General features: G+C 46.1%; 2 protein-coding genes across 6 annotated transcripts in view; both read left to right on the forward strand.

Moving 5' to 3' along the window:
- Positions 1-27,212, forward strand: part of LOC125428118 (homeobox protein Hox-D3-like) — a 129,018-nt gene that overhangs the window by 25,976 nt on the left and 75,830 nt on the right. Inside the window, exon 1 of one of the 5 annotated variants that reach the window (XM_048487765.1) lies at positions 91-236. The exons of 3 other annotated variants lie outside the window; for them this stretch is intronic. The gene's annotated coding sequence lies outside the window, so the exon portion shown is untranslated. Of the gene's footprint in view, positions 1-90; positions 237-26,546; positions 26,775-27,212 lie in introns of those variants that run through there. One more of the 5 variants, XM_048487764.1, reaches the window with a different exon arrangement.
- On the forward strand, positions 19,264-22,998 carry HOXC4 (homeobox C4). Its single transcript, XM_048487769.1, has 2 exons — positions 19,264-21,144; positions 21,739-22,998. Exons 1-2 carry the CDS (start codon positions 20,583-20,585, stop codon positions 22,092-22,094), a joined length of 918 nt encoding a protein of 305 aa, XP_048343726.1. The 5' UTR covers positions 19,264-20,582; the 3' UTR covers positions 22,095-22,998.

The raw sequence follows: 27,212 nt of genomic DNA on the forward strand, positions 1-27,212 counted from the left end.
CCTCCTCCTTCTCCCCACTTTCTGCGCTCTCTCCAGCGTGGGGGGGGGGGGTTCCAGTTGCACCTTGAGTTGGGGGCAGAAGGAGAAAGGGCTGTGCGTCAGGGTCGTGCGTGTGGCGGTGGTTGGGAGCAAGCTGACTCGTCCGCCTTGCAAAATCAGACCTATCCCCCCGCCCCCCCCTTTACTTCCTCGAGGCTGGTGGAAAATCAGATGAGGAGCGCACGTCAATTCTACTGGTGAGGCTGAGCTTGGGTCCTTTCCCTTCCCCTGATCCCAGATCTCGTCCTTTTCTACACTTTTCTGCCAGGCTGGATTTGTCCAGGGAGGAATCGGTGGGGGAGGTTGAGAGCCACGTTTGCTCCCGTTAGGAAGTTTCGGCTGTGAATCCTTGGAGACGTCCTCTAGGACCTCCAGGTGTTTGAAAGGGAAAGGGGTGTGTGCTGGGGCCGGGAGGTCGAGTTGGGCTCGGCTTGCAAAGTTTGGAGGTCTCTGCTTCTTGGTCGTGTGGGCAGGTACAGGAAGAGGCCCCGGAAAGACGGGAGCTCGGCTGGGAGAGTCGAGAGGTGAGAAAGACTGGATGGAGAGAACGGAAAGGGAAGTTGGAGGGCATTTTGGGGGGATAGAGTTGATATCCCGTGTCAGCGTGGTAGGAATCTGGATTTCAAAACCAGCTTCGGTCTTCTCAAGCCTACAGGACAGGTAGTAAGCGCTGGTAGGTATGGAGACTCAAGAGGCAGTTTCTCACCTCGAAAACTCTCCCTGAGCCACGAGTTAAGAATTCCCCAGTTTCAACCTGACCTCCTTCACAGCTTACTTAGATGGCCTTCAAGCAACCTGCTGTCTCTCTGTTTGCATTCATATGCAGCTGTGTGTGTGGAAAAATCGGGCCGCCTCCCACTGAGTGATCCTATTTTGCCCACTCTCAAAAGCATTAGGCAAATGTTAGGATTGATACCTTTGCTCGGTCCTTGAGCCTTGTCCAGTCTTCCTTCCTCTCCCTACCTTGTCTGTTCACGTTTCTGTATATAAGAGGCTCAGTTATGATGAATGAATGAAAACCAGCAGGTGGGGTGGTTAAGGGCCTGGAGGTAGGATCTACTAGTTAACCTGGTTTGTTTTCTACTCTTCCACATGTAGCCTCGGGATAGTCACAGTTCTCTCAGAACTCTCTCAGCCCCACTCACACTCACCCCAGTGTCTGTTGTGGGCTTGGAGACCCCCTATGGTGTAAGCTGCTTTGAAACCACTTATGGTGGAGAAAAGCTGGATATGAGAGCCAACTCTTCTTCATCATCATCACTTATCACAATAACCCAAGGGTTATAGTGCTATGACCTGGCTCTGCTTTTTCCACCCAACTGATAACAGTCTAACCTGGAGACTTTCTCACTCTTCCTCACTCTAAGCAGAGTAGGTGCTTCACAGGCAGACAGACTGCCACACAACCGTCCAGTAGCTGCCTTTTTGGAACTGCTTGGGTCATGGTTTGGACACTGCAATGACTATTGCAGTTCATGTAGGCCAGAAACAGGCAAATTGGAGAAAGGAAATATACAATTGGGTTTAGGATAAAAGTGTAATGGGTTTCTATTGTCATGTTCAGTAGTTTCATTCAACAAATCCCTCAGACTCTTCTCCCCCTGCCTAAGTAGAACAGCCCTGAAATCAACATGAAAAGTAGGACTGTATCTTATTTTGGCACTGTGTGACTTCTTTGGGTTTCCCAAACATCTCGGTGCCCAAGTCAGTTTAGTTATTCTAGCAATATGGCAGTATTACAACAGTCTGAAGGCACCACATGTTTTGAAGTGAACGCTTTGTCCTAGTGTGTTTCACCAGTGAATCACTCTTGAGTTGGGGTGTTGTGGGGTTTCTGGGCTGTGTGGCTGTGTTCCAGTAGCATTTTCTCCTGATGTTTCTCCGTCATCTGTGGCTGGCATCTTCAGAGGATCTGAAGATGCCAGCCGCAGATGCAGGCAAAACGTCAGGAGAAAAATGCTACTAGAACATGGCCCTACAGCCCAGAAACCCTACTCACCCCAGTTATTCCGGTCCGCAGTGAAAGCCTTCAACAACACTCTTGAGTTGACCTGAGAGGCTGATGAAGGTTTTGAGTGAGGTTGGAGAATGGAGGGCCACTGAGCAGCCTTTTGCAAGATTCTCTGTGGATGAAGCTGTGGAAAGTGTTTGAAGATGTTGCCAGAAATGACAGCCCAGGTAGGCAGGCTCTTTGTCTAGTACTCATAGGACCTCAGTCAGGATGCAACGCTGCCTTCTTCTTTGTTCACCTTCAAGAAAATGGAGAAAAGTGTACAAAGCAGGATGATGATCAGGGAAGGAAAACAGATTGGCTTCAGAATAAATCCTTGAAAGAGCAAGGCTGGGTCTCTAAGTTCCTTCATTGGGGAAACAGCAATTTGGAGATTGCCCCCCCCCCCCTGAATTTCCAGCCTTCCCAGCTATAGGAAGAAAAAGTGTGATGATCAAATTTCACTCATGAAGGCACCCAATAGGCTGTCCATGAAACTTTTTCCTGTTACATCCCTGCTATTGGCCTACAAAGCCCAGGAGAAAGACAGTGGAAATTTGTAGGAGAAAGTTTTGCTGTAGAGAATCAAGACTGAGATTCCCCTTTCTGTTGGTACCTTTTCTAGCAACTCTTTGTTTCTATGGTTTAATTCCTTGGTGATTCTCACAAGAGAAGTTCACTCCACTGATCCCTTTTGTGTGCAACTACTTTACAGTCTGTGCTCATAGATTTTTCCTCACATCATATCACCTTTGGTAAACCTCAGAAAGGGAAATGACATAACTGTGTATACCATGCTTACAGAGCCAGCAAAAATAAATGTGCACAACAGACAATCTTTAAAGAAAAAAAGACACTTCAGCTTCCAAGGACTCCATGGGTCTGTTGTAGGTCATACATCTTTCCAGAGTTCCCTATAAACAGCACTACAATAAGACCCATCAGCATTGAAGAACCCTCCTGCTTTAACTTGGAACGGAAGGACTTCGGTCTCAGAAGTTGTCTGTGTGTGTGTTTGTGTGTGTGAGAGAGAAAGTGTGTGTGCATATGGAAGGTTGCAAGCTTCACACTTCTTTGAAAGCAAACCCCATTGACAATTAACAAGAGGTACTTCTGAAGAAACATCTTTAAGAAAGAAGTCTAATCAGGAGCAAAACCGATCACTTAAATTAGAATGGTTTGTGGGCTGGGCAGTTAGCAGGAAGAGCAGAAAGGAGGAAAGGTCACCCACATACAAAAGGGAGAGGAAGGGGGGGGGGGGATATGAATTGCACTTTCCATTTTCCTCCCAAGAAAATACCTTCACAGGAACCTAGTTTATTCTCCTGTCTACCTAATTTGATTTGCATTGGCAGGGAGATTGGAATGAAAACCACCCCATTCACTTTCAACATGGTAGAGCCCTACTTTCAGAATACTGTCATTGAGTCTATTTGTGGGTGTACTTTGTGCATGCAGCGTGTGTCCTTTTGTGTAGGCACACATGTATGCTCGGTCACACATGCCTGGTTTCTACTGTAGGGAGTGCCCATCTTTGTATGTTGATAGGTTTCAGGGAACTTCTGTGAGCCTATGGGAGAAATGGAGAATGTTTACATATTGCCTATATATTGTCCCAGAATTTTACCTGGCTAAATACGAGAAATACAGTTTTCCTGGGTTATTTCAGGCTCCCGGGCCTGAACTAAGGTCATTTTCTGCGCCAACACAGTATTTTGCAGTGGGACACATCAGCAATTCCTACTGCACACAGGACATACATTGCAACTGCCAACTCTGTTTCATTCATCAGGCATGTCCTGTGAAATGAAGCGAAGCAGGTCCCAACTCCTCAGTGGAGAAGATTTTCATAGATGCCTTTCAGTCATCTAGAGGGGGGCTGGGTGGGATACATGAAAATAAACACAAAAACCTTCTGCGTTTCTAGGTCTTAGTGTTCTGGGCTGCGGTAACCAAACTTATTAGCACTCAGAAGGCCCAATCTGTTCTTCAGAAGCTGAAGTGTGTGTGTGTTGAAGTGCTGATTGGCAAGCAACCTTTTGCTTTTCCTGCACCTCTGCTAGTCTTTGCAGGGGTGTAGTCTGAAGTTGGAATCCTCTTGGGGAAAAGGCCTCTCCAGGGCTGAGTCCACTTCTAGGTTGGGGAGGGGACAGCTGGATACACAATTTTTTCTCAAGCTAATCCAGAGATGCAACCACAGATACAGAGAAGGGAGGGGAGAGAGGGGGAAATGGGACCTGGATTTGTACCATGCTGTATCTGCAGTGTTGTCTCTTTGGAAGGAGCTGGTTGTGAGATGTGCGGCGAAAAGGGGCTCCTCCCAATGTGTACACCTGTGACTCTTTTGACTCCTGGGCCAAGCAAACATTGTAGTGGAAGATGGCTGTGGCAAATGCCCCTGGGGATGGAAAGCAGGAGAGATAAGAGGAAGCTTCAAAACCTGAAGCATTAGCATAGCTTGCTTGTGATGACTAGTTCAACTGGACTGCGTGGTATTTGTTGGAACGCCAGAGGGGCATTTCACCCTTTCTGAACGTGTGACAGCTGATCCTATGCGCAGCCATTGTGTTGGGGCAGGAAAAAAATCCAGCAAGGCCCCAGGGCGCTTTAATTAGGCAGCAGCTGAGCTCTTTCAATGTCAGTGGAACTGGGTGTTCCTCCCAATGGTGAGAGTGCTCTGACCCTGATGAAGCCAGGTTACATTGGGTGCCCTGCTGACACGTCACCTTGGACGCCACTGGGAATTCAAAATGCTCCTTCCCAGATCCTAACTTGGTGTTTCCCTCAAGTAGAATGTTCAGTCATTCCACGTGATGTGCACTTGCCTGCTCAAAGAGTTGTACGTTGTCCAGCTTTTCGGACAAGAAAGTCCACAGTGAGATGAAGAAATCAGAGCTACAAGAGGTCAGCTCAAGGTTTAGGATAGAGTCAGTGTCTTATTGTATTGTCAAAGGCGTTCAAGGCCGGAATCACTAGGTTGTTGCGAGTTTTCCTGGTTGTTTGGCCGTGTTCCAGTAGCTACTGGAACATGGCCACACAACCCGGAAAACCCACAACAACCTAGTGTCTTTATTGTGACTTACTGTTCACAGGGCTTTCAAATATGCTTTCGTTTGACAGTTCCGGCTCCAAATGCGATGGAGTTTGGCTTTGAATTCATATACTGAAGTCATACATCATCAACACAGGGAAAGTGCAAAATGATAATGGACACTCGAATCACTTGGAGAAAAGAAAGATTGAAAACACACACCAATGACCATAGGCCGCGAGAGTTAGGTAGAACCTGCATAGACAGAGCTTGTGCGTGTCTCTCTTCGTTCATGTTTTACCAGTGGATCCTAGAATACTTGGTTGGAAACAAGAATTCTCGACTGGATAGGCCTTGCTTATGAGAGTGTAATTGATCTCTGATAACCTCCTTGCTGATAGCTAGAAAGATCGATAGCTCTATCCTCATACCTATCTGTAGCCAGAGACTTTCAGTTTGGTTTCCAGTTTACTGATTATTGACACCCACAGAGAGAACTTCAGCACGTGCATCTTAAAAAGCATTTACGCCAAGTATTCCATCTCTACAATCGCCGGTGGTGGGTGGTGGATTACTTTGAGAAGTGATGGTTACAGCAAGCTTGGAGTCTCTTTCTCCCATCAATTCACTCTATTCTTTCTTGGTTCTTGTTTTGTTTTGCTTCCTCATAATAGATATTTTGGGAGGTGGCTGATGCTTCTTCTTTTTTTTTACCGACCTTTCTTCCTCTGAAAGATGGAAAGGTAGTTAGAAGATTTGTGCCCCTGTGTGAAATCAAAACTATTTCCAGAATGATGGGGAGCATGCCTGTTGTGGGGACCACGTGATCCCAGCCCTCCACTCAAGGAGAGGAAATCACACATAGGTGATGATATATGTATACAAAAGCCAAATAGAGGAGAACATGTTTTGACTGACAGAAGCAATGTGACATTCACATATGTCTGCCACATTCCCATCCTCCCCCCCTCCCACCAGGCAATCCTGTCAGATTCCATTAGTGGGAGCTTGATATTTTATTTTGACTTTAAAATTGTATCACTGTGGGAAGCTCCCCCCCCCGCCCCCCTCTTTAAATGAACCATAAATACAACCCATCTTATGCCACAGGTAGAGAGAATAGATCACAACGCTTAACTATTCATCTCATGCTCTTTCATTGGAAATATTTGCAATTCATCGACATTCTCTCTAAAATTCTTTTCCAATGGTTTGGTGGCGGCAATGGCAAGCTCAGTACAGAGAAAGAAAACCTTCGGTTTATGGGATGTATGAAAAAAACACAGGGAGTTAAAAAAGAAATGTCGGAGCGATCTGGGAGGTGCAGTCAAAACAATAGCATTGTCTGCTGAAGATTCCAGCCACAGATGCACTGAAACGTCAGGAGAAAATGCTACTGGGACATGGCCATACAGCCCAGAACCCCCCAAATAATAGCAGATTGTGAGAAGCCAGGTGGCCTTCTCTGGGGCATTCTGTCTTTTGTAGTCATCTTCACTAGCATAAGGTATAATTGGGTCCAAAAGAGAGGAGAATACAAGACACATGGATTCCCCTCCACCTTCCCCCCCTCCCCCGACGGTTCTCCCTCCTAGTGCTGCAGTTTGAAGCTGGGCAACATTATCAGCAAGAGACACATAAAAGGAAAAGGACTGGAGTCTTCCTGCAAACCTGGTTTGCTCACCTCCACTGCAGTCGTCTGAAGAGCTGAACAAAGTTATATTTGCTAGCCAAGTCCAGGGCTTGAAAGAGCAAGAGGACAGACATTGCTTGCTCTATCAGTGCTTGTTCGGGGATATTATTGCACGGCCCTGGGGGCACCTGGCACCAAGACCTAAGACCTGGGGAACATAAATGGTATGGTCCATTGAAGCCACCGTACGTGATGAGCCTGGGCAGACGTTAACACAAGACAAGGTGGAGGAGCGATTTCACAGTCCAAGGGGGGCGGGATTTTACAAGGCTGAGAACTTTCACTTTTTGGCAGCAACCCCCGTTTAATTCCCTCCCTCTTCATAGGATGCATGCATTTTTCCACTTTGAAAAAAAACAACCCTGAAATGCTAACTGTTGTGGAAGTGGAGTTCCAGAAAAATCAGCACTCCCACATCTGGGTAATTCTGTCTAGGATCTGGGTTATTTCAAGCGTCACAGAGTTGTATCCGCGTTTTCCCCAGCAAATCTTTGCATCCGTCAACCTGTAGGCAAATCTCGATTCCTTGCAGGGACTTTTCCCGCCTCCATTCCCCTCTTCGGGATGAAAAGAGCACATGAAAGGGGTTTTATGACGTTCTGGATCTTGTCACGAAGGAGACCTTTAAAGCACTTCCTTCTGGGGGAAATGCAGGCTTCAAGATGCGTTTTAACCGCACGAGCTTTATTGGCACATCGTCTCCTCTCCTCCCCGGGCGTTGCAAAAATGAGGATATTGTGAATGGAGTTCTGTTTGTATGCCTCCCTTGGGTGTTTTATAAATTAGAACGCTAAAGAATTTGCTCCTACAAGAAACCCATTGAGAATATTAATGAATCTGTGGGAGGGTGTTTGGAAATATCCCCCTCTTAAAATATTGTAATAAGGTTGAGTCATCTCGACGAAAAGCGGGGAACGTGCTGGAAGGATGTAAACGGGTCTACCGGCGAGGCTGTTCCTCGTGAGTTCAATAGTTCCCGTTTGATCTCAGCGGCCTAGTGTGTGTGTGTGTTTTTTCTTGGCGAGGTGGAGAAACAGCGTTGAATATATTAGATTTTATCTACTTCTCTTAAGAAATAACAAAAAAAGGGGGGGGGGGACGGAGTGTATCATCTGTGCAAACTGCATTGACTGACTGATATGTTGCTCGTATTGATTTATGATCCGGTTCTGAAAGAGCTTCTCTGTCAAATGGCGTTTCCATTCGGTCAAGAGTTGAATTGCCAGCTATCGATTTCTATATGATTGCGGCTTGCTTGACTTGCAGTTTCTGGCTCTCCGGCCAGATACCCATCTTAACTACCCCGGGAGAATGGTAAACACATCGCTTTCTTCCCCCTCCGTGGCGTCGGCACTTTAAGCGGCTCTCTGTTGGCTTCCAGGGTGAAACGTTTTCCCCGCAGTCCACTGCTTGCCCAGTACTCAACAGCATAAACGCTGCAATACTTTCCGGATTGTCATGTTGGGGCGGGGGGGGGGGTTTGAGGAGAACCTCTTGGTCCATCGACCCATGCATCCACATGCTTAATATCTTTTCTTACTTTTTGCAGCCTAGGAAATGGGAAAACATAATTTACAGGAGGCAAAACCTAACAAGCTATATTCAGTCCATTACCCTTCTACTGCTGTCTGTCTCCCTATAATACTTTACTGTACTACCGGTATACTGTACTATATTATACTATGTTATGATATGCTACACTATGCTATGCTATACTTTACTGTGCTATACTATACTATGATATACTATACTTTATTATTCTTTTTTATTATTTGTTAAATTTGGTATACCACACACCTCCAAAGGGTTCTGGGCGGTGTACTAGTACTTTACTGTACATAGTAAGAAGCACATAGTACTTTACTGTACTATGCTATGCTATACTATATTGTACTATGTTATGCTATACTGTACCATACCATACTATGCAATACTATACCATGCTAGGCTATGCTATACTATGCTATACTGTTTGTCTATAGGTACATATACTAGGCCAAAGGCACACACATGTTTGTAGAGGTATATCTGAACTGCTGTTATTATGGCCGTGCCTGGAATTTCCTGACAAGTACAGATTTCTCCCCGTTCCTGACCCAAGGACGGAACAGTCACGTGGGAGGGGAAGCAACTACTATTGTTGGAACGGAGTATTTACTTTCTGTCCAAGGCAGGACCAGCGTTTGCCGGAGTTTTTAACATAAACAGTAACTGTAACATGAACTGTAGTGTCATCTACAAGCATTTGCAAGAGATTTAAGAAGCCTCTTGAGTATGTCTGTGGCCAAGACGCCTCTGCTGCAGCCTGCAGCCCTTCCTCAAGGCAGGAAACTTTTTTTTGCTTGCTTGGTGGCAGGAGGGGGGAGGGGCAATGGGGGGAACCTAGTATTACTGGACGCCGCCCCCACTTTCAAAAACGACGTCGCACCCCATCCTCTAGCCTCTGCCCCCCCTCCCCAAATCGGGTCCCACCAGGTGGTGTACAATCCTACAGTACAATCTCCCCCCCACCCCACCTCTCCAACAAAAGTGATGGGCGGCTAGACTTTTATTACAGGGGCTCTTTCCAGGCAGGAAAGGGAGGGGGCCGTAAACGCAGGGAGGTGTCCGTTTTGATCGGTCTAATCACAGGAAGTGGGGGCAGGGGAGCTGGCCGGCTCTGGGGCTGTAGATTCCACCGTCTTGCCAGCCCTTTGCTTGCCTCTCCTTTCTCAAAGGTGCCTGTGAAAAGATGAAACAACAAGAAAAGAAGCGGGGCGGGGCGGGGCGGGGCGGGGCGGGCGGGGCGGGGGGAGAGAAGAGAAGAGGAAAAGTGGCTGGAAAGGGTGGTTGGGTGCAATAAACTCCCCCGCTGCTCTGGTGTGGAAAGATTGCCGCTCATCCAAGCGGAGCCTTTAAACAAACACTTGTATCTCCTGCCTGGAACCCCAGACGAGTTTATTTGTAGTTTTCGACTTCTCGGAGGCTACTACGGCTAATAAGCAGAGCCCCCTTAGTGGCGAAGATGGATGCGCCAGGCGGGCGCGCCAGCCTTCCTCCCCCGGACAGTAACTTTATTTCGCGCTAAACAGCGGGGTTAAAGCACAGACAGGGACCCTCCGGAGACAGCAGGCCAGGCCCAGCTTCTCTGGAGGAGGCTGGGAAGAGGCCGAGGCAGGCTTCAGACCAGAGAGAATGTCTCCTCCTCGACTGAGATCTAGGAGATCTGGGGTGTTGTGGGGTTTCCGGGCTGTATGGCCGTGTTCCAGCAGCATTTTCTCCTGACGTTTCGCCTGCATCTGATATCCTCTGAAGATGTCAGCCGCAGATGCAGGCGAAACGTCAGGAAAAAATGCTGCTGGAACACGGCCATACAGCCTAGAAACCCCACAACACCCCAGTGATTCCGGCCGTGAAAGCCTTCTACGTTGAGGAGATCGTTTGTCGTCGTCGACCAGTCAAAAGGGAATTGTCCCCTCTTCTCCGGCCGTTGCTTTAGGGCTACAGCGGAACAGCGAGAGGCAGAACCCCACTTTGCCAAACCCTTGGACCTGGCATCTCAGCAAGTCCGCTGCCAGCGAAACAGACACACAGACAGACACAAACCCAGGCTGCAAATCTGCCTCCCTCCTTGAAGCGATGAAGGCAGAGAGAGCCCTGCAAAGAGCGGGGTCTGTTGAAGAGGGGCGATCGGTACACCTGATCGCAACGTATTTTACATCAAATAACGAGATGAAAACGGGTTTCTTCTGCGAAGCTGCCTAGGACGGATTCATGGGCCTGGGTGGATGGAGTGTATACCCTGCATGTTAGAACGTCATCTATAAATGTAACTATCATCTAGCTAGCTATCTAGCTAGCAATTTAACTAGCTATCTAGCTAGTAACAGCTCTCTCTCTCTCTCTCTCTCTCTCTCTCTCTCTCTCTCTGGCTCTCTCTATTAATAAATCAATCAAAACAGCAATAGGTGGATGGAGTGTATACCTTGCATGTTAGAACGTCATCTATATATGTATCTATCATCTAGCTATCTATCTAGATAGTTGTCCAGCGCTCGCTCTCTCTCTCTCTCTCTCTCAATAAATCAATCAAATTAGCAATAGACCTGACAGAAGCATGCTCCTTCTGTCCTTTTTTCCCCCCCTCCTGGAATATACGCGTTTTCTCATAGGTGCTAAAGAGCTACTAGTGACGGTTCTTGAGGGGACGACAAACAAGTCCATCTTCCCCCAAACATAATTGCTTCCATAATCATAGGAAACTGACTAACCAACAGGCATTTCCAGCCTGTGGTTTTCGTTAAAAGAAGACCAGCTGGCTTCTCCATCGTTGATTTCTTTCTCGGACTCTTGCGTTATCTTTCACTCTTCAAAATCTCCTGACTAATAGACAGAAATCCTGTACCTGCCCGGGACAGTCCAACGCTTTATATCTGGGCTCCTTCTTTTGGGTGCTGAGCTGCCGAAATGAATTATTTTGCCATGCAGAGATAGGCAAGGCCGGACAGATCCTAGGTCATTCTCAAAGTGGCCGGTTCGTGTGTAAACCTAGCGAGAGGTTCGGTGTACACGTTTCATGACAGGATCATATCTCTTATCTGGTAGCAGAAGATGGACATGCGTGCCGATCGGATTGCTGGAAAGAAGGAGAGAAGATCGACCTTTAAGGAGATTATTCCTTGGAATAACAGCAATCCTTTTCCTCCGCGATCCTTCCGAGCAACTGGTTTTGTTTTCTGCCGTCATTCTCCCAGCATTATGGTCTTTCCTAATGAGCGTGTTGATATTCTGGGGGCTCACCTTCCTATCCCCATGAGTTTGGGCTCTAAATTGGCCCAAGGCTTTATGGGAACCCCGAATTGAGGAGGTCTATTCTCTCTTCCAAGACCCCCGCCCCCCAATCCCAAACAAGGACAGGAGGCCTGCTCGTGTCCTGTGTAGCATTCCTGAGAGTTCTCTTGTTCAGCATTGCAACTTCTTTGGCTTCGGTGGTCTTGACTGAGGACAACTGCAATTGACCTGCAGAATTATCCTTGCCAGCCCCAGCAGGGAGAGATTTAAATCCCCTCCACCCCCCTACCCCCATCGTGGCGTAGTGGTTAAGAGCAGGTGCACTCTAATCTGGAGAACTGGGTTTGAGTCCCCCTGCTGCCACTTGAGCTGTGGAGGCTTATCTGGGGAATTCAGATTAGCTCTGTGCACTCCAACACCTGGATGACCTTGGGCTAGTCATAGTTCTTTGGAGCTCTTTCAACCCCACCCACCTCCCAGGGCGTATGTTGTGGGCAGGGGAGAGAAAGGAGATTGTCAGCCCCTTTGAGTCTCCTTACAGGAGAGAAAGGGGGATATAAATCCAAACTGCTACTACTACTACTCCTTCTGTAACACCCCCCCCCCCCCACACACACACACCAGCCCAAGTTCCTTTAAGTTCAGCCTGTCTACACTGTACTTACAGTTTACAGCCTTCCCTGACTTGCTGGAACTAATAAACGTTTTATTAAAAGGTTTTGATGGATTCACCTTTGGGATTAACTAAGATAATAGTTTATTACACTGTGAAAGATTAAACTGAGAGTACCCTGGTGGGAAAAAAATAAACATTACAAATAACGAGGCTCTGCTTTAAGCAGGAGACACCATTGTTCCCAGCCACTCAAAAACATAAGTCACTGCGTGTTTTTTCCAACAGATTCAAATACGCATTTGCTCTTAAAAGGCAATTAGAAAGATCTTCTTAGACAACCACAAATGTGTTTTTGCAAACCTTTTATTTGTGTGTGCTGGGCCCGGGCCGGGCCGGGGGCTGCTGCGGTGGTGTGGGTGTTTTTTGTTTTTGCGGGGAGTCAGTGCTGGATAGAGCAGAAGAGCAAATTAGGTAGAAAATTCAGCCTCTCGGATAAAAGGGAAGGAAGCCCTGATGGGACAAAAGGGAATGCCCAATGGTCATTCCCTAAGTTCTCTCCCTTGCCCAGGAAATCTGATGTCCTCCAAATACCTTGCATTTTGGGTAGATATCCGTGGAACGGACTCCCCTGCCAGTATATGAATGAAACTCCTTGAAACACGCTGGTACTGTATCCACAAATCATTCAATTTTTTTCGACTGTCCATAGAAGTAATGAGAATAACTAAATACAGCCTATAAAATCTGACATATGGTGGGGAGAGGGGTGTGTGGAGAGAGGAGCACATCTTTGCACATTTCTATCCCAAATTCTGTTGACTTGTTGTTCCCTAATAGTATTTATTTACACAGATATATGTAAGTGCCTGGGGAAACCATGAATCTCTGTCAATATATATAATACATAGGATGCTATATAGCCCTGTGTGTGTGTGTGTGTGTGTGTGTGTGTGTGTGTGTGTGTGTGTGTGTGTTTGTTTGTTTGTTTGTGTGGGGCGGGGAAGAGTCAGATGAACCACTCAAGATACCCATACAGAGCAAACATATCTTCAGTACATACATAAATACGTATAGGTATTATATGTACACATCTATATGCATATACCCGGGAATGGCTAAATAAAATCCTTCAGAACAGTGTGTAGGAACATGCTATGACTTTCCTTCTTTTGCACATGCATATCTTGGGGGTGGGGGTGGGGGCACAGGGTTAAAAACACAATACAGTCCAAAAGAACAGATCTTTGCAGTTAAAAAAAATATCAAGGAGCGGGAATCTCTTAATAGGATTAAACTACATGTGCTTCTTACATCTGATTCCAAAGGTCATCAAGCTTTAAATGCTATTTAGGAAAACTGAGCAGAGCTCATCCCCCACTCTCGTGTGACCCCCCCAATTCACCATCTTTTATCTTTTATCTTTTATCTTTTATCTTTTATCTTTTATCTTTTATCTATCTTTTATCTTTTATCTTTTATCTTTTATCTTTTCTTCACCATCTTTTATTGAATCTGCTCGAGTACATTGATAGTTGGGCAGTTTCGCTGGCTCGAAGACAGGACCCTGGGCAGAGCTATCTCACTCCAAGCCCTTCTGTTTCAATGGGCTTAGACTGGGCTACCTCTACATAGGATTGCATGAACAAACAAGCAGCCTGTGCTTCATAAACGAGTTCTGCCCAGCTATGGAAATCTCTTCAATCAATAGAACTCAAGTAATAAGTCAGCTCCTCAAAGGAAAATCAGACACTGTTTGAAATCAAGTTAGGGTCAGAACGTAGAGGGGAAATGCTCAAAAGCTGGCATTGAGATAGTTAGCATGTAAATCCTGGTGTATTCGCACTTGCCTGTTCCCTGAGGGACCACAAAATCAAGGATTGCCTTGAACAGCCAGACCTCTCAGGCAAAAGTTGTCAACAAACGAGTGTTTCTAAAAATTCAGCAATTTCACGCAGGCAGGCCATTTACACGTCCACATGTAGCTCAGCACATGTTTATGAAATCAACACAAGAATGATTCACATGTGCATAAACATCCCATAAAAATGGAGAAATCACTAGTAACATGAAATACTACACTACACTACTACACAGTACTATCACTGCCAAACAAACCCTACCCCTGCTATATTCCTGCTGCTAAGTACCAGTATTGCGATGGATACTCTCTCACACTGACTTCTCACCTCTAAGATTTTTTGGAAGCAACACATCTGATTTAAAGCGAGCAAAATGCAAAGCCAGTCTGTAGACCCTTCTTTTCTCTCACCCGCACCCTCATGGATGTAACCAAATGGCTTGGAATTGAGGTATCCAAAGCCCAAAGGACTTTTATTCAAAACTACTCAAAGCAGTCTAAAATGTGTACATATTTCCAGTCCATGTTAGAACAACTCAGTGGACAATTAAAGAAACCATCTGTGTACTTTTTATTTCTCTCTCTCTCTCTCTGTGTGTGTGTGTGTGTGTAAAATCTTTCTTTACTCCAAGTCTTTGTTTTTCCTTGAAGTCTACTCTGCTGCATTTGCAGTGGGTTCATAAGATACACATCAGAGGGATTTATAAAGCAAAGAATTGGGGAGGGGATTTTCTCCCCTTGTCTCTGTGCTTTTTTCAAAAGACAGATTCTTCCCCAAATTTTCAGTCTCCAATGGCTTGTGGCCAGCCACTAGATCCAAAGAACAAGGAACCAAGAAAAACAAACAAATAAACAAATCCAAGCAGTTCCTCAAGAAAGAAGATGGGTCCAAGCATAGACAATTATGCAAATATAACCGTAGCAAAATAAGAGGAAACGGATATTTTCTTTGTTTTCAACGCGCCCCTATATTTGCATTCAAATTAGCATTTTAATAGCGTTGGAAGCTTTGCTCATCTCTTTAAAATAATTTTTTAAGGCATAGGTAGTATCTGCAAAAGACAAGAGACCACTATGCCCTCTTAACTCCCTCCCCCATCCCACCCCCATCCAGTGCTGGCAGTTATAGGCACATAGACCTTTTCTTTAAAAAAATCAGTAAAGCCAACAATTCCTACCCAGCTGAAAAATATTGTTTGGACTGCGGACTAGATCAGTCTCGGAGAGTTCATGAACTGAAGCCCCTCGATTAGTCATCAAATAAATAAGTATATAAACAAGGGAGATTTGCAATATAGATTCGAAGCACTGTCTTCAGCTGAGAGGGGGAGGGGAGGGGGAGGGGGAGGGAGGGACAGGGGATTGTTTCACCCCAACCAGACCCCCCCCCCATTTTTTTGTTCTGAAGGGGTGAAAAAGGTGGGATTGGGGATAAGAAAGGAGGGGAGCAGAAAGGGGAAAAACAACAACAACTATTTCTCCAGCATAAAAATGAAACATCATATTCGTTTGCCTTTGGGCTTCATTTTTTCCCTTCTACATTATAACTAGTTATTGAACTCGCTAGAAGATCTAAAGGCCATTTGCGAGGAGACAAATATCAATGGAGGTTCCCCATCAATAACTCCTTGGCAGTGACCTATTGGATCAAGTCAAACAGTTGAGGTGAAATTCAGGTCACGCCGTCTAAGCAATATTAAAATGCGCCCACTTCTTAAAAAGCCACTTTCAACGAGATTTGAAGAAAATTGAATTCCTGGGAGAGGAAGGGAGGGGCGAGTGGGGCCTGGGGGGCCCTTCGGAGAGAAAGAGGAAACTGTTTGCATATATATATATGTTTTCTTCTTTAACAAACAGCAAGAATTAGCCTTCAGAGCTTTAAAACGGTGGGATAAATATTTGCAAGATTTTAGCTTCTGGAGAAGCTAAAAAGAAAAATGTGTTCTTCCTATGTTTGTGTGTGTATGTGTGTGTTACTTCTGGTGACATGCTTTGGTTATTCAAATCGTTTTGCCCCGACTCATTACTTTTCGTGACAACAGATTTAAGGAAAAATCAATTAAACATTTGCATATTTCTTTGCATAAATTAGACCTGTCTCTTTGCGTGGTGGTGGGGAACCAGGAAAGGGAGAAAGGAGGAAAACGGTTTGGTTGGCCCTTAGTGATTACAAGTTAGAAAGAAAGAAAGAAAGAAAGAAAGAAAGAAAGAAAGAAAGAAAGAAAGAAAGAAAGAAAGAAAGAAAGAAAGAAAGAAAGAAAGAAAGAAAGAAAGAAAGAAAGAGCAGTTATTTAACTCTATAATGATATTAGCATTGCTATTTGCAGGAAAAATAAACAGCGTTTACTCTCTCCCTGCCAAAAAAAATAAATCTCTAGTCATCTTACGGTCATCTTGACAGAGAAAGCATACACGTCAACCAATGAAGCCAATGACATTTTAAGCAGGAGTTGGGGGGAAAGCAGAATTCACAGGGTTTAGGATTCACTGCAAAGTTCCAAGACCTCATCTTCGGACACATTCAAGCTGCACTCTCCTTCCCCACCCTAGTATATTGTATAATTAGTTAACTTGAATGGATTTTTAAAAACGAAATTAATATTCAAAGATACCAGTACTTATAAGGCATAATCACGTGTGGTCTGAAATACTGGAGGGGCTGCCCGCCCTGTGTGGCGCCCCCGTATTACAGCCATCAACACGGATTGTTTTGTGCGTCCTTGTTGGATGGTTGTGTGTAACCTTAACTGGGAAACCGTTCACATGGGGGGGGGGGGGGGTTGTATAATCATTATTATTAGTATTATAACTATTATGATTCCTAAAACCTGAAACAGCAAAGCCTCGGTGAATACGTACTTCATTTTTTTTCCCCCTCAAACCAAGATGCACAGATTGCAAATGGCTAGAGGTGTAGGTTACCAAGCGGTCAGTATGGTAATAGCTTTCACAATGAATCCGCAGGGACAATGAGCGCTTATTTTTCTTCAGTACTGTCAAGGAGGCGCTTTGTGCTCTGAAATGGTCCTGGAAATGGTAGCCAGATAGATACACGTTTGCAACCCGATTCCTGGCTCGGGTAGGAAATAAAGGCCAGAAATATATTTGATGGAAGTGTTATATTTCTCTTTGCTGTTGTCGCTTTGGACGGGGGGGGGGGGACACTCCCCCCCACATTGTTCTGCTGGTTGGGCTGAGGCCAGTGTGAAAGGGGGGGGAGGGACGCTTTAGAGACAAAAGAGGTCCCCCACCCACGATTTTTTTTCACACGTCCTTGGAGTCTTCTTTGATAGAGACAATAAAAGGAAACTTAGGGAAGCAAGTGTTGTTGTTTTTACAAATAAATATTTTGATGAAAATAAAACTTTAGAAAAGAGAACATGCGTACATGTGTGTGTGTGCACGCACGCATATATAAATAAACAGCAAAGGAGTAAATTTTAAAAGTTGCTTGCCTGCAATGAAATTAACAAGGAAGTAGTTAATTTCAGTCCCCTTTGGGGTTGTGTGTGCACATACACAATGAGAGAGAGGAAACTATGATTCAAGATTCAAAGCCCACTTGATTTCAGAAGTGCTTACTTTCAAGCAAATATGTAGAAGTTCGGTCTCTGAAATCAAGTGAGCATTCCACAGTCTGATCCTAACACATTTACTCACAAATTGATTCCACTTTCATTCTGAAGTTAGTATGTGTTCCTGAAACTTCATCTGGAGATTGATTGTCAGTGGAGCAACTTCCAAGGAATTAGGTTCCAAGATGACAAAGCTGTATTCCCTTCCATTCGACGTGTAAAAAAAAATAATAATTCAAGGAGTACTCATCAGCTTGTAGATTAATGGTTGCTAAATATTTATCAGGATTGCCCTCATAAGCCAGGAGTTGTTATGCAATAGCAAGCACATCTTTTTCGGAGTAGTTCTGTTTGGATTCAGATGGGACTCCCTGGGAAATGTTTAAAATCAGAGCCTTCCTTCCTTCCTTCCTTCCTTCCTTCCTTCCTTCCTTCCTTCCTTCCTTCCTTCCTTCCTTCCTTCCTTCCTTCCTTCCTTCCTTCCTTCCTTCCTTCCTTCCTTCCTTCTTCCTTCCTTCCTTCCTTCCTTCCTTCCTTCCTTCCTTCCTTCCTTCCTTCCTTCCTTCCTTCCTTCCTTCCTTCCTTCCTTCCTTCCTTCCTTCCTTCCTTCCTTCCTTCCTTCCTTCCTTCCTTCCTTCCTTCCTTCCTTCCTTGGCCCACTTCCCTACATTGGAAACTGGTACTGGGAAATCCTATGAGAAAGGCTGGGGCGAGTTGGGGGAAGGCGGTTAAGGAGGGCCCAGCTGGGACAACTGAACTGCTGAACTCTTTAAGCTGGTGCAAAAAGCACTATACAAGTAGGAAGCAGTTATAGCGTCAGATAAGGTGCTGGAGATCATAACACTATTATTCTTTCTCTCCCTAGAGAAAGATAGAGTTCAATGAGAGTGGGGGAGGGAGAAGAAGACCTAGCCTTTCCGCCTGATGACAGATCCATAGCAGCAGTAAGGGTAATCTCAGCCCAGGCAGTTACCGTCGTGGCCCTTGCAAACTCCCCCTCCCATGAGAACCAGTGAGACATGTGCTTCCCTCAACATCACAAAGGCCAAATTCTCCGGTCCTCTATATGTCCCCTGCAGAATCGAATTCGTGTGCTGTGCCTCAAGCACAGATTCGTCTCTAGGGGAGTATATGGAGGATGCCAGAACCTTGTAAGTCTTCTGCTATCCTTGCAGATGTTGCAATTAAAGTCATAAATATCTGAAATTGGGGGAGGGGTAGCATTAGTTTATTTTTCTCTTTTCTTTCTGGTTTTTTTAAAAGACCCAAAACTTTTAAAAGGAAGTACAGATCCAGAGGAGGCGTCTCGTGCTAGATTGAACTAAGGAGTTAAAAAAAGGGGGAAGGCAAAAGGTCCCCCCATAATAAAAATCATAATTATTACTCTTCTTGGAAAGAAGGAAGAGCAGGAACCGCAAACGCAAGCTCACACAAGCCTGTGCCAGAGAGAGAGAGAGAGAGAGGGAGAGGGAGAGAGAGACCTAACCATTTCAAGTGACTGATTTATGGCGTTTTACAGCCCCATAAAAACTGTTACAACCAGCCCAGAGCCTCCGACACCGCTGGCACATTTAGTCTAATAAATAAAACATAAACAGTTAACTTTATGTGGCACTTTTATTGTTATCAAGTAAAATATTGCAATGCCCTGCAAGCTATGATTTTCAACTATAATTGTTATCAAGCCGTACAAGGGATTAATCCGACTCCCAGCGCCCCATCTTAATGTAAGCGACTGATAAAGCCCTGCTCTGCCATCACCGGAGCTCTTTTAAAAGGTTTGCCTCTTCTCTTCAGCTTTCTTAACTTACCCAGGGGTCTGTTTATACTGGCATAGGGGGTGGAGTTTGGGGTACTTTGCTCTGGAATGTCTTCTGCCCACCATCCCTGATTCCACCAGGAAGTGAGATGCTCAGGACGGATGGTACCCACCTCTCCATGAATCTGGGTGCCACGGAGAGTGGAAGGGAATCAGACCTGCCTCTTGTAGAGAGGAGGGTGGGGGTGGGGAGCCATCTTCCTTTCTTATGTACCTCTCTGCTTTCAAACAGGATTGGGCACCTGCCTGTTCTTCCCGGGGTGACCAAAGGACAGCAGAACCTCCCATGGATAAAACCAGCCGAGTATTAAAAACAAAAAAGCGACTTGCCTCCCAGTTTAATAACCCCCATCCCAAATGGCTAACAGGGGGGTGGACGGTAGTCCTGCCATCTGGCTGGGTAAGGAGCCTCCTGCTTTCCATTCACAACCACATCAGCTCCTCTCTACCAAGCAAGCTCGCCTTTCCTGCAAAGGTGGATGAGCTTTTTCACACAGATCTCCAAATGACGCCAAGGTGATTTGCATATCCCCTTTCCTTCCCTCCTCCCAGGTAACCTGTCTCCTTTGTTTCCCCCCTCTAAGCCCCTGGATCACAAAATATTTAGCCGTCTTCCAATGAGGGGGGGGGCATTGTGTGTGATTGTGGGGGGGGGACAGAACAGTTTTGCAGGCAGTGCCACTGATCGTGGAAGGAGGGAGGCGAGGGGGGAACCTCTCTCTCCCACCAGTTTTTCTTTTAAGGTGAAACCAGCAGAAATGGTTTCAAGCCAGCTTGCTTCCCTGGGGCGTCCAAGGATCTTCTTGAGCGGGGATCAGTTCCCTCGTGGATCGCTACAGGCGAGGAGGTCCTGCTGGATACCTGCAAGGGGGTGGGGAGGCTCCTCCTGACCCTGAGTCTCTCCCCTGCCTCTGGTGTCCTTTCATGATGCTGCGCCTTGCTTTTTCTGGAAGGGAAGGCTCCTAGATCTCTTCCCCCCACCCTCCATCCAGCTTTTTTGGCTCCGAGTTCCAAGGGTGCTCCCAAACCACAACGAGAGCACCCACCCACCCACTGCCTTTCTCTCTCGCGCACACACACGCGCGCGCGAGCATCACACACACACACACACAAATTGGATACATTTTGAATAAGCTTTTGGTTCCTTATCCGGGGACTCGCTCGGCGGGCGTGATTGGCGCAACGAGTCACATGGTGAAACTAACTTTACGGGGTCGCCAGCTAGTAGGAGGGTTTTATGGAGCAGAAAAACGACAAAGCGAGAAAAATTATTTTCCACTCCAGAAATTAATGATCATGAGCTCGTATTTGATGGACTCTAACTACATCGATCCGAAATTCCCTCCATGCGAGGAATATTCGCAAAATAATTACATCCCCGACCACAGTCCGGAATATTACAGCCGGACCAGAGAGTCCAGTTTCCAGCACCACCACCAGGAGCTGTACCCTCCGCCTCCTCCTCCGCCGCCGCGACCCGGCTACCCCGAGCGCCAGTACAGCTGCGCCGGCCTCCCCGGGCCCGGGAGCAACCCCCCGGCGCACCCCAGGGGCCATGGACCGCCGTCCGGGGGCCACCACCTCCCCGACAAGCCCCCGCAGCTCTGCGACCAAACGGCGCTCTCCAGCGCGGCCGCCTCGCCGGCCCCGGCCCCCCCAGCCTGCACCCAGCAGACCCCCGAGCATCCCAGCACCACGGCCGCCAAGCAGCCCATCGTCTACCCCTGGATGAAAAAAATCCACGTCAGTACCGGTAGGTAACTTTGCCCGGCTCTGGCCCCCCTCTCGGGTCCCTCTCGGGTCTTGTTCTCCCCCCACCCCACCCCATCCCCAAGCCCCCTGTCTCTCCTGCACAGGCTCTCTCTCTCTCTCTGCTGCGCGTGTGTCTGCCTCTCTCTCCCCTTTCCCCATCTCTGCCTTCGCCTTCCGCGAGAGGCTCCGGGTTAGCACAATTGAGCTGGATTTACGACTCCGAGCGGGTAATTACACCCACCATAAATTTTATAGCCAAGCTAGTCTGGGCAGCCCCAGCCATGTGGTTCGTTCTGTTATGTATGCGTGAAACTCCGAAGGCTTTGCGAGGGGGTGCATAAATAATTCAGGCTCTTCCCAAGCCAGGGAAACCCCTTCTTATTAGAAGAGAAAGTCTTGGGTTCTTTATAACCCGTTTAGCTGATGACTTCTCTCTCTCTCTCTCTCTCCCTCTTTTTCCCTCCCCCTTTCTCTCGAGCCACTGGAGAGCTCTCTTTCTCTCGTTGTGCACCTCTCTGTCGCCGCGCCTTCGCCTTTCTCCCTGTATTCATGCGACCCTTTGGGGGTTTTTTTCTCCCTTTCCCCTCCTTCCCAGTGAACCCCAATTACAATGGAGGCGAGCCCAAACGATCCCGGACTGCCTACACGAGACAGCAGGTCTTGGAACTGGAGAAGGAATTCCACTATAACAGATACCTGACTAGGCGGCGGCGCATCGAGATCGCCCATTCCTTGTGTCTGTCGGAGAGACAGATCAAGATCTGGTTTCAGAACAGGCGGATGAAGTGGAAAAAAGACCACCGGCTGCCCAACACCAAAGTGCGGTCGACGGCGCCGGCCAATTCCTCCGGCAGCTCGATCCCGGCTTCTTCCAACCCCGTGGCAGCCAGTGAAGAGCAGTCGCAAAGCTCATCTCAGGACCAACGGCCAGAGGATATTACAAGGTTATAAACAAACAAACAAAACAAAACAAAACAGAACAGAACAGAAAACCGACCGACCGACCCCCCCCCCAACAAAAAATTGACTCTGATTATTTATAGAATCTAATATATATCTATATATTTTGGTTCTTTTTGTTCCCCCCCTCCTCGTTTTTTTCCTCGTGCTTATATATATTTAAAGAAGAGGGGGTGGAAACACACAAAAGAAAGAGATCAGGCTTGAAGATCTCACACTTACGTGCATGTATTATTAGCATGAGATGCCAGGTGGAAGTACCTGCTGGGTTTTTTTTCCCAAAAAACCCGCCATTTTCCGGGTTTTATTTATTTTTTAAAGGGAAGGAGTCGAGGAGTTGTGTGAATGTGCCCGCGTGTGTGTGTGTGTGTGTGTGTGTGTGTGAGTGAGTGTGTGTGTGTTCTGTGTGTGTGTTGGGGGAGCTGGATGTTCTGTTTTAGATGAATATTCGGGGCATATGCTAATAATTATTACGCAGGCAAGGGAAGAATGTAGTTATTTTGCTCTGTGCGTTTACAAACCGGGAACAAAACAAAAGGAAAATGGACCCTGGTAGGTTTTTTCCCCCTCTCCCCTTTCTTTTTTTTCAAAATAAACGTGGGGCAAGGTTTTACAAAAAAAAAAGAATAAAGGGGGGAAAACAGCACAGGAGCTAGAAGTAGCAGATGAACTGATGGCTGATTTAAATGTAAGAAGAAAAAGAAAGCGAAGGAGAAAGTTGGAAGGAAAAGTCAATAGCTAGAATATTTTTTTTTGGTTGGGATTTTTCTTTTTGTCGTGGTTCTTGTGTTTTTTGGACTGATTTTACATGATCATTGTAAACTTGCAATAAAAGAGTTTTAGTGTATCTGTGAAAAGTCCCCTTGTTCAATAAAACCAGTGAGTGTGACACAGATTGACTTTGGAAATGCCTGGTGAGTTATTTTGCCTTTTTTTTGTGTGTGGGGGGGTGGCTTCTTACTAAGGGAGGGCTGGGAGAGGGGGGTTATTATGGGGCACTGATTTCCTAAGATATGGGGACTGTTGTCAGTTAAATTTAAGAAGCTTCTTAAAGACATCTTCTATGTCCCTGAATCAGTGGCCAATTTGCCACTGTGTTTGGAGATTGTGCCCTTTGTACCCTGTGACATCACAACATGGGGACAATTTGCTCCAACCCTTTGATTCTACTAGGATGCCTTGGGAATATAAAAAGTGTGGGTTTAAAAAGGAAATAACCCTGTCCTTGTATCTCCTACATGTAAATCAGGGTGTATTGTTAACGGGCTTCTCTTGCATGAGCATCTCTGTAGTTATAAAAAAAATGAAGGTTTCCTTTACTCCCCTTTCTTTCATTCTCTGCAAACTAAGTGAGCTTTAGCCCCCTCCCATCCTAAGCCCCCTCCCATCCTAAGCATTGAATACATTGTTAACATTGACACTGCTGTAGATATGATGGGAAGAAATTGTAGTGAATCAGGATTTGTTTGTTTCCCTGGGGGAAGATGAAAGGGAGATTGGGAGGAGTATAGAAATGCTTGCAAAGGGAACCTACAGTGTGTGTGTGTGTATACTGGAAACTCTTGGGATAGATGGATAGATAGATGGATAGATGGATAGATGGATAGATAGATAGATAGATAGATAGATAGATAGATAGATAGATAGATAGATAGATAGATAGATAGATAGATAGATAGATAGATAGATAGATAGATAGATAGATAGATAGATAGATAGATAGATAGATAGATAGATAGATAGATAGATAGATAGATAGATAGATAGATAGATAGATAGATGAATTTTGTAGAGCCAAATATGTTCCCATTGCTAGTGGAAAGGGTTGTGTTTTGAAGTATACCTTTCTCCAATAAAAGCTTGTTTAAAGAGGCTTGTGGTTGTACTCCATCAAGATTATAACAGCCCAAACAACTGGTAAAGAGATTTGAAGTAAAGGGATTTGAAGGCCCTATTGCCTTTCATGCCCTTCCATGTGGATCTTTTGGCCTTCGTTCTTAATCATGCTGGTTCTTAATCATGCAGTAGTAATATTAGCATGTGTGTTTCCTGCTCTTTTCAGTATTAGTATTGTTAAAGAGCCAAGAAACTACCCCTCAGAAGTTCTGGAGGTTGAGTCAAGGAGTGGGGTTTGAAGGGGACCTCTTTTCCGCCTTTGATTTCTTTCTCTCTCTGTGTGTGCCTCTCTCCACCCAACCCCCAACCTCAATGATCTTGATATCCATTAAGTAAATCGGAGGCAGGCCGGGAGAAAGTAATTGACAAGAGGATACAGATTATGGGAGTAATCTACATCTCATTCAAGTCAAAGCAGAACTGGTATCGATTTTAAATGGGTCAGAATTACACACTCGGTGGCTGTAATCCAGACCCGCTTGGAAGCCAATGGCCCAGAAACCCTCAAAATCAATGAATCAGATGAGATGTGCCTCTGCCTGTTAGTTGTATTGCTTCCTATGCTTTACTTTGCCGATTAAAAGAATCCAGGAAAGCATTCCTGTACTGGTTAATGTAGCCCAGGGCTGTATTTGCACACTTCCGGATTATTAAACAACATGGGCTAGGTTGAGAAGCATTGTTGGGTAAGAGTGTTTCCTTCCTATGGTCAGGCCTGCTGTGTGTGTGGTGGCTGGAGGTGGGGGGGAAGTAAAGTGGCACACTTACTTTGGAGCAAGCGCCCCTGAACTCTGTTAGGTTTACTTCTATGCAAACAGGGAGGGGATTGGGCTTCAAAACTGAATTCGTCAAGACTAGAAGTGATCTCTCTCCGAGTGCTGTGTCTGTGTGCCTCTGAATAAAAAATCTGCTGCAAAAGAGGTGATGAGGGAGAGAAGAGTCCTGTCCCCCCACAGGCACAAATGGCACAGTAAACAAAGAATAAACAAAGTCCGGACTTGCCAGTCACGCTGCTGCCTGCCCCACAGGCCACATGTAGCAAAGTGGATCTTGCGGGATTCCAGAACACCCAACCCAGTCACACTTCGCCGCCTCTCTCCCCTGGAAAGTGTCACTCCCAAGAACTTCTACAGCAAGTGACTCTGGGAAACTGGATGAGTGCATATGTAGCTGTGCTTGGGAGTGTGTTGCTTTGTGGTGTTTTGTGTTTTAATTTCACACGCAGCCTTCAGAACGTGATGGATACTTGGCCAAGTGTCTGCCAGGGAATCAGGCTGAATGTGCTCGGCCCTTTGTGTGTGTGTATGTGTAAGTGTCTCTGTGTGTGTTCTCTGTTGTGTGCCTAGGAGGGGGGGGGGACATCCATCTCTTTTGCAACTGTATAGTCTGCATATTCAGTTTTTAACAGAAAACCTTTCGGGAACAGCACCTTTAAATAGGACCTGTATACACCTACAACCCCACCCCACCCTTTCATCTTGGAGTTGACTTCAGTGTTTATCTCCTGCGATCCTTTGTGACCTTTCTTCCTTTTCTTCCTCTCTTTTAATATTTCATATTCTTTGGTCTTTAGACTTGGCCATGACACAATTCTTGCTGGATAGAGAGCTTATGAATGACTTAGAAAGGCAGGCAAGCAGGGGGTAAAGGGGGCGAAAATAGGGGAAAATGTCGTGAGATATACCCAGCCTGCTCTCTCTCTCTCTCTCTCTCTCTCTCTCTCTCTCTCTCTCTCTCTCTCTCTCTCTCTCTCTCTCAGTTTTTTGACACCTCCATGTTGAGAGTCTCAGAGGTACTTTATTGAAGTTCTGGTGAAAGGGAGGGGGAAAAAGGGTTCACCCAGAGGACAGCTCTTCTACGCCAGTAGTTTTATTCTAGCCACTCTGGCTGACCTCCCAGCCCCCTGTGACCCGAGCGAGTCTCCCAACGTGTACCTTCTGTGCTCTCTACACACATTTCAGGCCATCGTCACTGGTTAGGCCCTTTGTAAGAAATTTACCATAGTAATAGAAGGCCGGGTGGGTGGGGAGGGGGAGCCGAGGTGGGGAGAGAGGCTGAGAAGGATTCAATGCATGCCGTGCTATCAGCATTGTGCTGTCACCAAAATAACCCCAGAGAAAAGGAGGAAGGGTGAAGTCTCGGCCAAGCCTTCCCATCTCATTTTCCCGCCTTCCCATAGTTTGGAAGATTTCCCAGCTGGCTATCCAATGGCGAGAGCAAAGTTTCCAGCGCCAAGTAAGTATCTTGCCTTTTTTGAAAGGAAAACAAAAACAAAAACAAATACAACTTGAACAATACCTACCCGTATATCTACGTAGAGTGGCGATTTTTGAAATGTGCCTTTCTTTAGTCTGAGGGGTCTTGGCTAGAATTAGGTAGGGCTTTAAGGTGCCACAAGTCTCTGTGACAGATGCACAAGAATATCCTTCTAAGCAAAATTAGGGGACAGGCTGGGCAGTTTCTCTGGTGTGGAGTGGTTTACCTTTGGAAGTTGGCAAAATGTTTGGGAAAGTTGGTCAATGGAACTCTGTGGTCACTACCCGACAACACCAGCCGAGGGATCAGTTTGACCAAGTTCTTGGATCTGATGTCAGACCTTCTATAGCTCCTATGGAGGTCAGGAACAGAAGTCTGGTTTATTCCCTCCGTGGAACTTGATCCACCTTGTTTCCACGCCTGGGTTTTGCGCCGTGCCTCAACAAGGGTTCGATCCTTTCCTCGGTGATGGACTTTTGATGGACTTTCGATCTATTTACCTTCTGAAAGTTAAGCAAGGTGAGAGTATTTCTGGGAGATACACGAGGACAGGGATGTGTTTGAGAGCCAGCCTTATCATGATCTGCTCTGTTAGAAGTTGCTTTGCAGGGTTGTGTGCACTTTCTTGTTCTCGGTGAGAGTTATTATTATTATGTGTGTGTGTGGGGGGGGGGGGTAAGTGTCTGGCTGAAAACGAAGGCTTCTTGTAACGGTCGTGTGGGGAACACTTAGCAGGGACTGGGGCGGCCGTTAGGAAAGCCCTTATAAGCAAAGCGATCAAAATGGGTATTTCAAGCTCTGTTTCAACAAGGTAGTTTCCAAGGGGCCAAGGGAACCTGCCTCCAGTATTGCTCGACTTTTCAGGTTTGCAGGGCAAGATCCCCAGAAAGGAGCAAGTGTGGAGCTTGCAACGGGCTACTTCCATATTGAGGAAACCTGTCTTTACATGGTTAAAAA

Source organism: Sphaerodactylus townsendi, linkage group LG03 (assembly GCF_021028975.2).
Source record: "Sphaerodactylus townsendi isolate TG3544 linkage group LG03, MPM_Stown_v2.3, whole genome shotgun sequence".
Lineage (NCBI taxonomy): Eukaryota > Metazoa > Chordata > Lepidosauria > Squamata > Sphaerodactylidae > Sphaerodactylus > Sphaerodactylus townsendi.